The sequence below is a fragment of the Physella acuta genome, unplaced genomic scaffold (assembly GCF_028476545.2).
Source record: "Physella acuta isolate Inbredline_101_S28 unplaced genomic scaffold, ASM2847654v3 ptg000335l, whole genome shotgun sequence".
Lineage (NCBI taxonomy): Eukaryota > Metazoa > Mollusca > Gastropoda > Physidae > Physella > Physella acuta.
Window position 1 is genome coordinate 897,026 of NW_026731854.1, and position 17,027 is coordinate 914,052.

General features: G+C 35.1%; 2 protein-coding genes across 3 annotated transcripts in view; both read right to left on the minus strand.

The window, feature by feature from the left end:
* Nucleotides 1-12,319, minus strand: part of LOC131940928 (uncharacterized) — a 31,963-nt gene extending 19,644 nt beyond the window's left edge. The window contains exons 1-6 of one of the 2 annotated variants that reach the window (XM_059299849.1): nt 12,050-12,316; nt 10,770-10,833; nt 10,462-10,503; nt 8,956-9,043; nt 6,954-7,053; nt 6,152-6,364 (exon numbers count right to left, since the gene is read on the minus strand). In XM_059299849.1, coding sequence (XP_059155832.1) covers nt 6,289-6,364; nt 6,954-7,053; nt 8,956-9,043; nt 10,462-10,503; nt 10,770-10,829 — 366 coding nt within the window. In that variant the 5' untranslated portion in view covers nt 10,830-10,833; nt 12,050-12,316 and the 3' untranslated portion in view covers nt 6,152-6,288. Of the gene's footprint in view, nt 1-6,151; nt 6,365-6,953; nt 7,054-8,955; nt 9,044-10,461; nt 10,504-10,769; nt 10,834-12,049 lie in introns of those variants that run through there. The other variant, XM_059299850.1, reaches the window with a different exon arrangement.
* A 526-nt stretch (nt 12,320-12,845) lies between these two features.
* LOC131940926 (uncharacterized) lies at nt 12,846-16,769 on the minus strand. The gene is made up of 2 exons (XM_059299847.1): nt 16,437-16,769; nt 12,846-14,850 (listed from the first exon to the last, which is right to left on the minus strand). The coding sequence occupies exons 1-2, from the start codon at nt 16,492-16,494 to the stop codon at nt 14,198-14,200; spliced, it is 711 nt and encodes a 236-aa protein (XP_059155830.1). The 5' UTR covers nt 16,495-16,769; the 3' UTR covers nt 12,846-14,197.
* Nucleotides 16,770-17,027: the final 258 nt, after the last annotated feature.

A 17,027-nucleotide genomic window follows, 5' to 3' on the forward strand; every position in this document is an offset into this window, starting at 1 on the left:
ATTGTAGTTTCACAGTTTAGTAGGCCGGCTATTCATTTTTTTAGATCGGAGGTCTAGCAGCACAGCTTTCGGGGATTTCTGTATGCAGCGGAAAGCGGACGGACCCATGATTACAAAGGAATTATAAGAAAAAAAATAGACTTAATTGCGTGATATATCTAAAGTGCTCATTGTCTAAATTTATGTTTTAAAATTTAATATGGAAGGTGTTATAAAACAATTTTCATTTTTTCTAACTAAATGTGTTAAATGGCGGCATTAAACACAGTTAAAGAAAATGCATCACCCTTCACAAAATTTATATTGTTGCTGAAAATTATTTACTTTTAGTCCTTTAGAACTTATTACGTCTCTTGATAATTTAGGTAAAACACAAGTAAAAAAAAACATTACAAGGGTGGGGGAATTATTTTTTTTACTGTGTTTTGGTGTAGGGAAAAAATAATGATTGATCAAGTGAAATGTGAAAGTAAAACAGATATTTTAAATACTGCCTTTTATTTATTTTATACACTGAACGTACTGTTTACTAAATATTTTTTAGAAGATATCTTCTAAATGTCCTCTACGTTAATTTCTATTTTTCCGTCCTTCAACAAATTGAATCAGGATTCGATTTGCCCCCCTGGTGCATACTTTCGTTTTAAGCAGTGCGATAGACTATGGATAAGAAAGGCTACTATAGTCTTTAACTGAATCGAATCGGGCGACCTCCGGCGCCCTTACAGGGTGCTATTTAGTGCCTTGGACCTTACCGTTTTAGCTATGGCACCTAAGTTCGTTTACGTGAGAGCAAAAGGCTATGAATAAGTTGGGTTTGTTGAGATTTCGTTTGTGTTTGGGTTTGTGTTTCCGTTTGTGTTATGTTTGCGTTTTTTTTTTATTTCTTTGGTTTTTTGTGTTTACAGTTAATTCAAAAAGTAATATATTCTTAAACCCGAGCAATGCCGCGAATGTGCTGCTTAATAATGACACAATTCATGGTCTTTTACAGATAGGTTTTGCAGTGTCTGGCCGTAACGGCTAGTATGATTGTTTTCATTCGATTGCTCTACTCTCCATAAGCTATTTTATAATTAAAGTATGTAAGTTACAGACTAAACATTTCGGATGTGTCTATAACTTAACCAAAATGCTACTACTATGAAGGATTGCATTAATTAGGGGTTGGCTTTAATTTAATAATTGATGAGATATTCATGCCAAGGTATGTGTAAATCGTTCCTCATGACTATGAGTAACTGACTATACAGATTTCTGGACTATAAGTGATATTTATTAAAAAGGAATATAAATCAGTCTCTATAGCTTATACAAACTGTGACTAGTTTTATCCTCAGTTTTCTGTAGGCATAATCCATTTCTTAGAGCATTTATGATAGCAAGGTATATCATTATCTGTTATGGATTTTAATCCACAATTTTGTATTAATTTTTGTCTTTTCTTAAATTCTAATAAATCAGTGAGTTGCTACAACATAGAAGGTATTATGTTTGAAGGATAATTTAAACACATACATTGTTATAGAGCAAAAAACTATGTATTTATCTAATGTAATATGCAAAAACAGTTTTGTAGAAGTATATTTTATATTTTGCCACAAAAAGACTGAAGTGTAAGCATAAAGTTAAATCATCAAAGTATCAGCCATCAAGAGGGTAAATATTGATAGTCTACTTCATCAATCTTCAAAATAAAGAATTGAAATGTTAAATCTATAAATATATTAATTTGCTGATCATGTTTGTTTACAGGGGCGGAACTACAGTGCCGCCAGACCCCGCAATGCGGAGGGGGGGGGGGGGGGCACGCCATTTAGGGGCCCATAGCCGACCATAGTACATTTTTTACAGTTAAAGAAAATAAATTTTCTTGCATTTTTGACTTGACGGTAAAAGCTTTTGTAAATAACAAACATATCTACTACAGTAATGATGTTATACAGTAGCTAACTCATGCTGTTGCATAAAAAATATATATATGCCTGAGCTATAGTGTGAAAGACAAACGTTCAAAACGTTTCCATGACTTATTTCCCTTTTTTAAAATGGGATCTCATAAGCTCCTTTTAATATATTTGTACTAAACAAATTAAAAAGCAATTACTTCTTATCATTATTATTTTTAAAAAAAAATACATACTAAAGATTGACATAGCATAAAAAAGAAAATTTATTTAAAACAAAAAATACATATACAATAAAACATAAAAACATAAAAATAAACATAACACGAGAAACCAATACACATACAAAGCTTTCACGCTTAATATTCTTTTGACCGACTAAGTGTAAACCGTATCACAGCAAACATATAAAATAAACTAGTTCTAAATCTAAAAAAAAAAATCAAAACAGACTAATGTACTCACAGACTTGACATGAAATTTGTTTAAATTGAAAAAAAAAACATTTTTTTTCAATACCCGATTGGGCCTGAAATGACTATCCAATGTTTGTATTCTGTGTTTGTATATATATATATATATATATATATATATATATATATATATATATATATATATATATATATATATATATATATATATATATATATACATACATACATACATATATATATACTAGATAAATGGCCCGTTGAGGAAGGGTACAACGGGCGCTAGGCTGATAGTGCTGTCTCTTTTCTCTAAACTAAAACCAACCCACGCCCCACACACCACCCCCACCCCACCCCCCACCCCCACACACCACCCCCACCCCCCACCACACACCACCCCCACCCCAACCCCTCACCCCCACACACCACCCCCTCCACACACCGCCCCCCCACCCCCCCACCCCCCCAAAAAAAACATGTCTACCGTCCCATTCAACGAAATATAATTATATACTTTTTCCAGTGTCCGCCCCCTCCCAGAATATTCTACCCCCGCCCCCGAAAATTTCAAGTACCCCCACCCCTCTCCGGGGAGGAAAAAGTCTGAAAGAAACACTGAAACCAACCCACCCCCCCACACACCACCCCCCACCCCTACACACCACCCCCCCACCCCTCCACCCCTCCCCCCCCCAACCCCCCCAAAAAAAAACATGTCTACCTTCCCATTGCAAGAAAACCACTTTTTAGATTAGACACATTAATTAGGCTGTAATTTTATTATAGAGTATCGATGAGGAAATTTCTTTTGAGTTGGGGAGGGGGGGGGGGGGGCTCAGACGTTCTTACGCGGGGGGTGGGGCTTCGCCCCTACCCGAAGAATTGTATGCAAGAAACTCTTCACGCAAACCATTTAGATTAGACAACATTTCCTTTTTTTCAATGTTTACGCGATAATCATATTACTGTGTGCACTCTCTGGTTTGAGATTATGTTCTACTCTACGCTAAATGTGTCGACGTCATATTTCGTTTTTCGAATTACTGTGCATGTTTTTATTTTGCTTGTGTTTTCTCTAGAGCGTTCTTGTCAGACAGAGCGTTCTTGACAGACAGCGAAACTATTATTATAGACGAGAAAAATGGCCCGTTGAGGAAGGGTACAACGGGCGCTAGGCTGATAGTGCTGTCTCTTTTCTCTAAACTAAAACCAACCCACCCCCCCACACACCACAACCACCCCCACACACCACCCCCACCCCCCCCACCCCTCACCCCCTCCACACACCGCCCCCCACCCCCCACCCCCCCCCCCCCCCCCCAAAAAAAAACATGTTTACCGTCCCATTCAACGAAATATAATTATATACTTTTTCCAGTGTCCGCCCCCTCCCAGAAAATTCTATCCCCGCCCCCAAAAATTTCAAGTACCCCCACCCCTCTCCGGGGAGGAAAAAGTCTGAAAGAAACACTTAAACCAACCCACCCCCCACCCCCCACCCCCCCCCACACACCACCCCCCCACCCCCACCCCTCCACCACCCCCCACCCCCAAAAAAAACATGTCTACCGTCCCATTGAACGAAATATAATTATATACTTTTTCCAGTGTCCGCCCCCTCCCAGAAAATTCTACCCCCGCCCCCGAAAATTTCAAGTACCCCCACCCCTCTCCGGGGAGGAAAAAGTCTGAAAGAAACACTGAAACCAACCCACCCCCCCACACACCCCCCCACCCACACACACCACCCCCCCACACACACTCCCCCCCCAACCCCTCCACCCCCCCACCCCCCCCAAAAAAAATCATGTCTACCGTCCCATTGCAAGAAAACCACTTTTTAGATTAGACACATTAATTAGGCGGTAATTTTATTATAGAGTATCGATGAAGAAATTTCTTTTGAGTTGGGGAGGGGGAGGGGCTCAGACGTTCTTACGCGGGGGGTGGGGCTTCGCCCCTACCCGAAGAATTGTATGCAAGAAACTCTTCACGCAAACCACTTAGATTAGACAACATTTCCTCTTTATTCAATATTTACGCCAGAATCAATGACGTCATTATATTACTGTGAGATTATTTTCTACTCTGTGCGCTAAATGTGTCGACGTCATACTTCGTTTTTCGAATTACTATGCATGTTTTTAAATTGCTTGTCTTTTCTCTAGAGCGTTCTTGTCAGACAGATAGATAGATAGATAGATAGAGAGACAGCGAAACTATTATTATAGATACATATATATTTATTTATTTATTTTTTTTTTATTTATTTATTTATTTATTTATTTATATATAGGGGGGCCCAGAATTAGTTGTTTAATAAAGTTGTTTAATATCATTATATTGTTCATTAAGCTTATGATGTCGTAGAATAAAGGCCTATTTTAAAAAGCATTATTGAAAAGTGTTTTTAATGATATTTCTTCTTACAAAATCATTCTATGCACGATATCAGTAGAATTACAAGAAATAAAACCACCGAAGAAGCACCATGGCTCCATGTACGCCAAGGGACGTGTCTCTAACACTTGATCGGTCGCCGATGTGTGTTCTACCTCATGTTTGGGCGGTAGTGTGGAAGATTCCGCGCCCAATAAACGAATGTATGAGTTGTGTTGTTTAAGCATTACTTCACATTTCATCAGATTGTAATTCAACTTTGAAGAAATATTAAGAAAATCCCATTGGGAGATTTCTGCTAAAAAATAATTCGAATTTGTTTCGCGCTGGCAAGGTCTAGTGTAGCTCCCCGGGTTTTTCCCGTGAGCACTATGGTACCCTCGTTCATTTTACAAAATGCGATACACAATGTATATAATAGGCTACTATAATCACTCACTATACCGATTCAGGCGCGCTTAAATTTCCCCCCTCCCCCAGGCGGGTTGTTATTTGGCGTATTGTTCTCACACCTGAGCGCTATGGCGTCTACGTTCGTTATGAAGAATGCATTACATTATGGATCCAAAAGCTACTATGAACGTTCACTAAATTAAATCAGGTGCATACTGGGGCATCCCGGGCTTCCCCGTGAGCACAATGGCGCCTACGTTTTTGTTTAAGAGCGCCTTACAATAGGGACACGGTTGCGCATGACATTGGGCCTGTATTCTTGATATTTAGAAAACACGTCATGCGTCTAAAACTATACGACTGGCGATGCATTCTGTGACCTCAACAACTAAAGGGAAGCAACTGCAAATTTAAGCTAACAATCGTTTTATATAAATGATTGTTTCCCTTAAAACCTGATGTAAATGGAAGTCTAGTTTGCAGTTGCTCCTTTACTTGTTTGTTTTGCTAATAAGACAGATAAATTATCAAGGGGAAGTCACTGTAAGATATGCTTTTAAAAGTCCGTTATATATTGTTTTTAAAATATATTTCTTTTGTATTTAAAGATTAACTGGCCAAAACGCTAAGGTAGAAAATAATAAAGCAAAAAGCACCATACTTGACAATTTCTAGTGCTGAGTCGGTTTAATTGTTTTTCACCACGGAAATTGAAGGAATCGTTTGTATTTCCAACACCACAGATGTTTTCCCGAATTTCAGACAAATACTCACAAGTGCAGAGTTTTCTAAGATCCGCTCTTTGCACTAAAATTTGGACATTCAAATGTAGACTTTCTAGTTCAAAATCGATAGCTCTACTACTTCACAATAGCGTACATTCAACGCAATGCTTACTTGTCTTATTATTTTATTTTTCTATTTTTCCATTTGACAGATGTTTACTAAATCTGCTGGGTAAAATTGTGACACGCGCAACAGCTAAAATTTAAAAAAAAACGCAATTTACAAACACAATACATTTTTTTATTCACTCCATGTATCTTAGCAATTATGATAATTTAATAACCAACAATTAGTACATAATCATAAAACTTGGCAAAGACATATACACAAATCATAAAATGAAGATAGTTAACATGATAATATTAAACGTTTTAAAGATCCGTCTTTGTTCTTTTATTTCCCTCTACAGATACAATCACACTGCCTTCTTTCATGTTCCATTTGACTCTGCAAGTAGCCATTCACATCACTTGTGATTATACGCATCTTTACATATATACCTTTACATAATTTTAAAACTTGTATTATTTTAACGGGTGGAAGTTTATAGAAAAACTTTAAAAACTAACTTTAAAAAAAGTTATATAAAGTAGTTTATGATCAATTTCGATTCAAATTGGTATTATTCTTTTCCAAACCAGGCTAAAGAACAAATGCATTTTATCATCATCGCATAATCATGTAAAAAACAAAATATCTCTAGAAAATATTTATAAAAACATGTGAGCATTTTTGTTTTTATAATATTTTGTTGTTCGTGGTCTTTTGGAGGTTAGGTTAGAATGGTTTAGAACTCAGGGGATAGTGCGTGTGTAAGTTAACCCTGGTATTTATATATTGCCATGTATAGAGCAATTGTGGGTATAGAGAACAAGATGGGTAGAAGGGTTAGTTGACGGTAGTAAAGTTGGTATAACGATGTGGACTAAAGATAGAATCAAACATTGTGTAATCTCTGTTTGATTTATTTAAATTGAAGTTAACAACTAGTGACCACTATTGTAAAGCGAATAAATTCTTATGTTGATCAACTTACCTATAACCTTTTTTGTCCAGTTGGTCATAAACTGCAGGTTGAATCTTCTTGCCAGTTCCTGTGATAAACGTCACATCCACTGGACCTGACTGCTCACTCACTGAAATATTAACGTGTGGACGAGTGCACATTCGTGTCTTCAAGGCAATGAAAACGACACAAGTAAAACCTTAACAAAACTTAATGAAAACGACACAGGTAAAACCTTAACAAAACTCAATGAATACGACACAAGTAAAACCTTTATCTACTGACGGTACTTATAAGTACCACTTTAATTAAGTGCCTGTACTATTTTTTAATTTAAGACGAATTTAAAAAATTATTGATGTAATTGATAGTATAATCTCCCCTGAGTCACAGGTAGGTGGAGGGATCAATGTTTTTTGAAAATTTCTGGTGTGGCGCCACTTTCAATCTCTACCTGTATCGGTAGTTCACAATCGTTCTGTACATATCTCACATGTGTTCCTGATTTCCCTTTATTTTACCTTATTCTTCAAGTTTTCAACACCGAATATTTTTTATTGGCATCCTTAATAGTCAGGTCAATGTATTTAGCTTCTAGTTTTACAATTTTTATCAAATTGTCTTTGTAATAGATCGATGTTTACAAGTGGACTTATAAGTACCGTCAGGGCACACGGACGTTTTTTTTAGGATTTCTTGGAAATTGCAGATTTTCGATTTGGAGTGACGTAAATATTATTTTGATAATTAATCATCGAAATGTATTAAAAAATATATATTAATGCATTCATAAGAAGGTAAGCATAGGATTTTCCTCAGAAATATTGTAAATAATTGCAGATTTCTAGTAGTGAAAGAAAAACAAGACTAGAGGTGGCAGTTGCAGGCTCGTTTATTAGGTTTAGTATACGTTATTTGTATACCAAAGTCTAGTTCTAGAAGTAAGATTTGTAAGTTATATTTGTTGCAAAAACTGTCTTGCCTACAATAGCTAGCGTGTATGTAATGTATACATGTAGACTAGTTATAGTCCATACATATGCATGTAGTATAGATCGTTTTGTAATTTTGAATCAGTAAACACAAAACAGTAGACCACTACGGCTATTCCAAACACATTGAGCTCACTTCTATTTATGAACTTTACACTGTAGTGTAGTGTAGACTTGTCATAACATTTTTGTAGGCTACAATTATACTAGCTTTACAAGTAGTAGTGTACTGAATGACTAGGATTCCGTTTTCAAAATATTTGTTTATGCGGCTCATTGTAATGGCTATTGGAAGACTCCAGAAAAAGCAGGTTCAGACCGGCAACTGTTGCCACACCAGAAAGACGACAGACCAGAATGTAGCAAGAATAAGAATGAGGGAGCATGACATGTAGGCACCTTTTGCTGTTTTTGAGGTCTAAGATATGTTCCGCTAGAAAATCCAGTAAAAATCGTACTCAAAATATACTTTTGTGCTGGTTTTATGTGTGAAAAATTTTTAATTTTTGGAAAAAATATCCCACATTCCTGACGGTACTTATAAGTACCAATATATGTTTGGGCCCTTAAAAATTTATGAAACAAAATTTCCTTCGACATATCCTTTAAATGTGCCAAAAGCAATATGATAACACATTGTTTAAGATAAAATGTCATTAGGAACCTAATTCCGTAAATAAAGGGTTAACAAAACTCAATGAAAACGACACAAGTAAAACCTTAACAAAACTCAATGAAAACGACACAAGTAAAACCTTAACACAACTCAATGAAAACGACACAAGTAAAGCCTTAACAAAACTCAATGACAACAGACTCAATTAATACCTTAACAAAAACAATGACAACCGTCTAAAGTCAAACCTTAACAAAACTTATGACGACAGTTAAAGTTAAACCTTAACAAAATTCAATGACAACGACACAAGTAAAACCTTAACAAAATTCAATGACAACCGACTAATGCATGAATTAGATTCCACCAGTGACAACAGTTCTGCCAGACAAACTTTGGGCTGAAGAAGCTAAACTCTACTCACGTGTCTCAAAGGCCTGCAATGTTTGTCTGACTCTAGTCAAGGCTTGTTCAACTGACATCGATCTCAGATCAAATGTGGTGTCCACCTTCTAGTTACCGACATAGCAGAAATCATATATATATATATATATATATATATATATATATATATATATATATATATATATATATATATATATATATATATGTATATATATATATATATATCTATATCTAATATATAAAGCTCAGTTCTGTATGTAATGCATATGTTTGTCGTTGGTCTTGCATGGATTAAAGTGTTATAATATTATCGTGCGCATTTCTCTAAATTTATGAGTTAAAAAATTACTATTGAAAGTGTTGGGAAATAAATTTCATTTTTCAAATTATAGTAATAATTGTCGGCATGTTCATTAAACACGAGTTTTAAAAAAATATCATCTTTTACAACAATTCTAATTATGTCTTTATTTAGTCCTATAGCACTTACTTCCCTTTGATAAATTAGGAAAACACAATTACTTCCCTTTATAAAACCATTGCATTTTGTGGAAAAGAATTTACTTTTTAATTACTTTGTTTTGGTGTTGGGAAAAAAAATAATTACATAATTAGCGGGGATTGATCAAGGGCAAATGTTGTAGGTATTTTACGGATAAGCTTGGAGTATTATAATTGTTCATTTAAGTGAGTGCAAGAGACTATGAATAAGTTGGGGTACTATAGTCGTTCATTAAGCTAAAACAGGTGATTCCGCCCCGGGCGTTTATGTTCGCGTTAGTGTTTTCTTTGTGTTTAGGTGGGTTTGCGTTAGTGGTTGCGTTTTGATTTGGTTCGTTTTTGTTCTTTCTTTTTTCGTTTTTGTTTGTGTTTTTTTCTTTGGGTTTGTATTTGTGTTTTTGGTTGGTTTTGCGTGTGGATTTGGTTTGTTTTCGTTTGCTTTTTCGTTGTTTTTTTATTTTGTTGGTATTGGTGTTTGTGGTTGGGTTTGTTGTTAGGTTTTTGTTTTCGTTTGCTTTTTTGTTTGGTTTTTCTTTGTGTTTGTATTGGTGTTTGTGGTTGTGGTTGGGTTTGTTGTTAGGTTTTTGTTTTCGTTTGTATTTGTAATTGTGTTAGCGTTATGTTTGCGTTTTGTTGTTTTGGTTGGTTGTGGTTTGGGTGGGCAGCGCCGGGTTTATGATGATTACTAAACACACAGGTAATGGTCTTTAACAGAAAGGTTTTTCACAGAAGCCAGAGCAGGGCCTGGCCGGGACGGCTAGTATATATATATATATATATATATATATATATATATATATATATATATATATATATATATATATATATATATATATATATATATATATATATATATATATATATATATATATATATATATATACAAAACAAAAATCCCAAACTAATGCGTAATTTTGTATTAATTCATAACTGTGTGTTAAATAATAAAGAAATTTATTTTATTTGACTACAAGTTACTCTTCTATTAAGTTAACAAAGAAAACATACACTGTAACAAACTTACTTTGGCTTGTCCAGCCTGTACATTAAAGTAAACTACCAACATCTTTAAAAGGAGGGAAAAAAGATATAAGTTTATAAAAATTACCAAATAAATCGAAGCAAAGTTAACGTTAGTTTGGTTAGGTTTTACATATCTAGTCTGTGAAATTTGTCTGAATCATTTTCTTAAATATTCTAATCAGATTTTGTCTTAGATATCTTATAAAACTTTACTAAACCATCTTGTCATATTGTCTGATAAATTGATACTGAGGTATCTTATCTGCTATATGGATATGTTATATTGTCATGAAACACTTATAAACATACCAGGAGAAGCACGCCATTTGTAACAACACTACAAGTTTTTAAAGTTCTCTTGTACGCCATGTCACTGAAGACAAGATGAGATAACCAAATTAACGATCAAAACAATTTTCCTTTTTTTAATGCCAAGCTAATACAAACATTGCAAACTAATTCGTAAAAATAAAATGACTTATCTATGTGTATATTTTAGATTATTTGTCTATAATCAGATTACACATATAAAACACTATGTATTGTGCTTATGGCTATTTGAAATTAAAAACAAAACATATTGTGGTTTGTTTCTTTAGATGTATTCTTAATTGTAGCTATATACGTCTGCGAGATCTTCTGTAAACTATAACAGTGTTAGCTAAATGGTCGACTACTTGAACATCATTAGACCACAAACTGGTATACATCATTAGACCACAAACTGTTGTATCCTACATCATAAGACCACAAATTGTTGCAGCCTACATCATTATTGATCACAGGCCAATATTTTACCCAGGCTTAATCGATCATTACCCGCCACTCACACTATTTTCTTTCTACTATGAGGTTAATCACGTTCAATATTCGCATCCTACCATCATACTAATTAGCATCACACAGTCGTACTGCGTACACTTATCAATTACTCAGAGCTAGCCATAACAATTCACTAAACGACAGCTGGTGACAGTCTCTAGTCAAACCATGAGTCACTAGCAATGTTGCCGATAGTTTGTAACTTCAGGCATATGAGGGAAATATACCGTTTATGTTGTAGCTTTCAATCGTGTAAATTAATAAAACCCGAAGATGTATAACGTATATAATAGATGTATTGGAGATTTGCAACGTTTCCCTACGTAGGTTCCTATAGTTCAGATTAACGCCTTTTTAAAGAATATAATATGTATATTTTGTGCAGACAGTGAAAAGTGTGCTACTTGACACTCGCCCCTCTATTGCTTGACTCGTACAATGGCCCACATCCACTGTACCACTGTTTATTCAATCAATTATATATGCATAAATAAATATGTGCATACATTAAAATATCTGTTGCCATGTATGCCAAAATCAATACAAGTAAGGAAGACGTGCTTGAATTTTTACAATGTATTTCACCATCTGCAACAGATGCAGAATTCTCAATACCATCAATACAGTTTGACAAAACTAAATATAAATAATCTTTTCACTGAACTATAAAAACCCAGTTATAAATTATATTGATTTATTACGAATGTTGGACAAAATATCAGCTATAATCTAAGTTTACAAAATGATGTATGAAATGTGTTACATACAGGTAGAGAGTGTACTGTAAAGCCCTGTGCCCAAAGATCTGTAGCGTTGTTTTTTAAGCCAGGCCGTGTCAATACAGAGTAGGTGAAGACGGTTGGCGTTATACGATCACGTGATTTCATGCACCGGTCTATTGATATTTGAATCTCTGCTGGTTGGGCGTGGCACTATTTGATTTGTAAGATCAAGTCAACAGAAGTATGTGTCACCAAATTTCCCCAAATGGATTTTCCATACACGTTTTCGGGAATTCTATGCAATGACGTGCATAGTCTAAATGTTTGTTGTTGACGTGGCTGTGGGTAAAAAAAATGTCACATCTAGCGTGATATCATCATGACGTGACACTTTTTAAATAATTAATTACAGTACTATATAAAATGTGCTTTAATATAAAATAAACTATGGGACTGCGTGATAAGAGTGTTAGAGTGCCCGATCACTAACTCAAAAGTCTCGAGTTAGTATCCCGACTTCCTTGACTCTACTCAGCTCTATTGTGTAGCCCGGCCACAGTATCCCTCAATATCCCGAGGTCTTACTAACAGGTGAACTCTAATTCTTCACCTATGATCGGCAGATTTAAAGGATAACGTATATTATAGAGAAAGAAAAGATTTAAAACAAAACATAAGCACCAATGAAATTCAGATGGATATAGAAATCAGAAATAGCTATCCTGCTCAATCAATACTCAACCGGATTATTAAAATGCCCACCATTCATTAACAATTCAAACATACATATTCAAACATTTCTACACCTAATTATTGACAAACCAAAATGTAACTGTGAGCTTTTTATTAAAATTGGATCAAATTTTACAAATTTTGAAAACAGCACCATGCGAATGAATATGAACCAAAATTCTACTGAAATAATTTCAAGCGTAATACCTATTGAATTCCCCGACACCCACAAACTGAAATGAACCAAAATTCTACTCAAATTATTTCAAGCGTAGTTCCTATTGAATGTCACGACCCCACAAATTGAAATGATCCCGCATTGAAGACATGTTGAAAAAAAAATCAGAGGTTACGAAAATAAACTTTCAGTGAACATAGGCCCACTTAACCAGCACGTACACATCTCTACCAACCTACTAGTTCTAGAGATATTATGATTTAGTTTTAGTTTTATTGACCTCTTCACCATTCGTTTTGTGTTGAATCATATAGTAAATACTAAATCTCTTTTGGAACACATGAAACAGCGAAATAGCGAAACAATATTCTAACATAAGAGTTGCCAAATTTGTCACAGTACATAAGCATGGGACAAGGTGGCCTAGATGTAGCGCGCTAGACTGCTAAGCCGAAGGACACGAGTTCAAATTAAAAGAACGTCCCTGATCCCCCCAGCTCTGATGGGTGCCTAACTCACGTTAGGGAAAATTAAGGCGGATGGACATAGTGTTGACCAAACTATATTATGCCGGGGTCACTGAAATCGATGAACTTTACTTCATCTGCCCCTTATGCCTTGGGCATGAAAGTGAAACGATGATGGCGTAAGCGCGAATGTAAAGATTGTGTAAAGATTAATCAATGTAGTAAAGGCTAAAGCAAATATACAAAACAGTTGTATAGATAACACAAATTGTTTAAAATTAAAACACTTTTGAACACAAATACATTAAAGTATGTTATTGACTTAAATACATCAATATCAAATGCACATGTAGTGGTATTTATATAACGTTTGATTCTCAACTTGTAAAATAAGGCCTACGCATTGATACTATATAATAATCAGTCAATATTGCAAGTGGAAAAAGCAAGGTCCTTTGCGTTTGAAATATTTACACACAAAAAATGTTAGATAACAAATAACTTTAAATGGGTACCTCTTTTGGATTATAAATTCTACAACAGTATTCTACCTCATTGTAATATAATTTTATACATATTTTTGTTAGAAACAATCAGGGTACAATATCTTAATGTAATTTACATCTATAACAACTGATGTGGAGAGCAAGAAAAAAACGTAAATAATAATGTATTTAAAAACAGAAACTTTGTAAGGGATAAAATATATGTAAACATAATATTATACATTTTTTAAAAGAGGAGAAGCTATTAAATCTAGGCTTAAATTATTGCTACGAACTTTGATGAAGTAAGATGTATAAATAAAAAGAAACTCTAGAACAGCAACTTAATGAGGGTTATACAGATCAACAGAATGGCACTTGGCACCATATGTGACCCGGAGTCTAAGAATAGCTTCGGATTTTTTGGGTCACATTGAACATTGGCAAACTGTGGTCGAGGACATTTATCTGGCCACATTGGACCCTTGAAGACGTCGTCCGTCACCTTATAGGTTTGACATCCACACGATCCTAGAGCTGGCTTCATGCAGCCGTAATTGGCTTCCATAGACTTGCACGTTATGTTCACATAATCCATATTGGGTAATTTCATTATTTTTTCCACTTGTGACTCAGTGCATGTCGCAATTATTTCTGATTGATTATTGTAGCAAACTTGATCAAACAGTGAGTAGTTCCTGCACATGATTGTCACCAGCTCTTTTGTTTTGTTTGGTGAAGGGAGGTAACCCGCTAAATCAGGGGCTAAACTACCTGAACAATCTATTGTGAACTGAAAGAAGCAGCTGATTGCTTTAGCCGCGTCGTCTGTTTGTTTACAGAGCTGTTCATTGAAGTACGACAGTGAGGTGGGCGACTGGGAGTCCATGTTGGTAGGTAAAGTCAGGTGGTTGTCTGTGAAACATTGTACCATCGTCTCCATAGGCTGCGAGCAGTTAGCACAGTGGCTCACATGCAGAACACCTGTTCATGGAACAATAATTGATATAAAACCAAGAATATTCTCATCCCTTCTTAGTTAGAATCAACAAGAAATCATTACTAAAAAAATGTCTTAGTTTTCAGTGGTCATTCATTGAAACTTTGTACGGGAATAAAAGGGGGTGTGGCTATGTAGAACAAGCCAATACTAAAATACTATCATGCTATCAAGTTAATTCAGTTTAGTTCTGTGTACTAGTCACTGTATTTTAGAGTATCGATTTCCTTTGTGTTACTCATATCGAATACCCGGTGTTTATCTCTATGTAAATAGTGTAGACCGCTATTAAACTTTAAGTATATTTTTTGTAACGAGTCTTTGTTTTATTTTGTCTTGTGTTTTGTAACCCGTTTGTGGTTGTTTGTCTTATACGTTTAACGTCGTATTTGATTACTTTTACAGGCGTGTTAATGTGTTCACAACAACCGTTGTCATGGTAACAAGAAAGCCTTTAGATTACATCAGAAGAAACATAAGTTGATGGTGTGTAAACAATGTCGTGGTTTAGATCGAACATTTTAGTCTTCTAACTTTCTCGGTTGAAATCATTAGAAATGTGTTCAACACAAAATATTTCTTTATTCTTACACTAATTGGTTCATTATATTTTTTTAAAAAAATTCCTTGTATTTTCTTTATTTTAGTACAGACACATAGGGCTTGTAAGTAGGTCACCGGACAGCTTGTGCTAGCGGTAGACAGCTAGACTGCTAACCCGAAAGTTTCGAGTTCGATTCCAGATTCAAGTCAATAGAATGTCCCTGAACCCATCCACTTCTGATGAGTAGGCCTACCTAATTCGAGTTAATGAAAGTAACGGCGGCTGGGTATAGTGCTGACCATATTATCCCTTTATATGCCCAGGTCTTTGAAGCAGAGGAATTCTACTTCACCTGTCCCATGTGTCTTGGGTACAAATAGAAACAGAAAAAAGTAGGTCACCAACTTGTCGGTTTCCTACTTCCCAGCAAATATTTCTACAAGAAAAACAAAAGAATAACAAAAGTTTCTTCCGCTAGGCCTAAAAACAAATAGCTGCAATAATTTTGTTAACATTGAAATCATGTTAACAATTATTTAAGTTCGAAAATGTAGTTTTTTCACTGGCTAACGAGATTTCGAATTTTAATCGAGAGAGACCATGACTTACAGGCCCTATTGTTAGAACAGTATGATTCTATGAAGCGACATATATTATATATATATATATATATATATATATATATATATATATATATATATATATAGAGAGAGAGAGAGAGAGAGAGAGAGAGAGAGAGAGAAAGACAAAGAGATAGAGGCCTATATAGATATGTATGTTTGTACATTTAAAAGCGTAAATAATCACAATAATATGATAAAATAATGTAAGCTTTATTAGCCATATCGATATATTTGAAGTTGTTTATTTTTGTTAATGATACTCAAAACTCAATTATATCTCTAGCTAAACATAATCATATCGTAAGCGCATCTTTATGGGTCAAAAACGTAACTTCAATAAGAAAATGTGTCCAGTAATATTGTAAAAAACAAAAAAAAACAAATGAATATTTAATCAACTCACCAGCCAATAGAAGTAACCTAACAGCTACAGTCACCAAAGACACACGAACAGAAGCCATGTTTTTTGTTGTCTCACTCTGTTTAACGCTACAGGAAACTAAATGACGCGTACAACAGATGTAGCTCAACAAACTGACGCGCCTCACATGAGCAACCTAGCAATCCCAAATGACTGCAACTCTTTCAACGTCGTCACAACAGCTGGAATAACGATCCAGTTTTCAAATTAAAATAATGAATGCACATTAGTTTTCTGTTTCTGACACAATACAGAGCGACAGATCGTAGGGTATTACTGTTAATACATTTGAGTCTGAAGTTGTTCATTTGTAGGCTCTCGCCCCTAGCTCTATACCTTGAACTGAATGACCCAGGTCGATCTTTACAAAACATTATGCATTCGCTTTTATGAATACGCATGCGCAAGTTATTGCGCAGTCTATTTCTGCAGCCTCAAGATTGCATCAATATCAATCAATAATTCGTGCTAGACACGGGTGATAAATAGGGACGACTCGGTCATGTTATTATTACCGAGTATTTGAACAGTTCAGTAAACTGTATTGAGTTACACTGCGTGGGTTGCATTTAA

What these genes read in the sequence shown, in the direction of transcription:
- LOC131940926 (XM_059299847.1), bottom strand. Translation starts at nt 16,494, where the DNA reads ATGGCTTCTGTTCGTGTGTCTTTGGTGACTGTAGCTGTTAGGTTACTT. An exon ending in TAGGTTACTTCTATTGGCTG is followed by an intron (nt 14,851 to 16,436) that starts GTGAGTTGATTA and finishes TTCCATGAACAG; the next exon opens with GTGTTCTGCATGTGAGCCAC.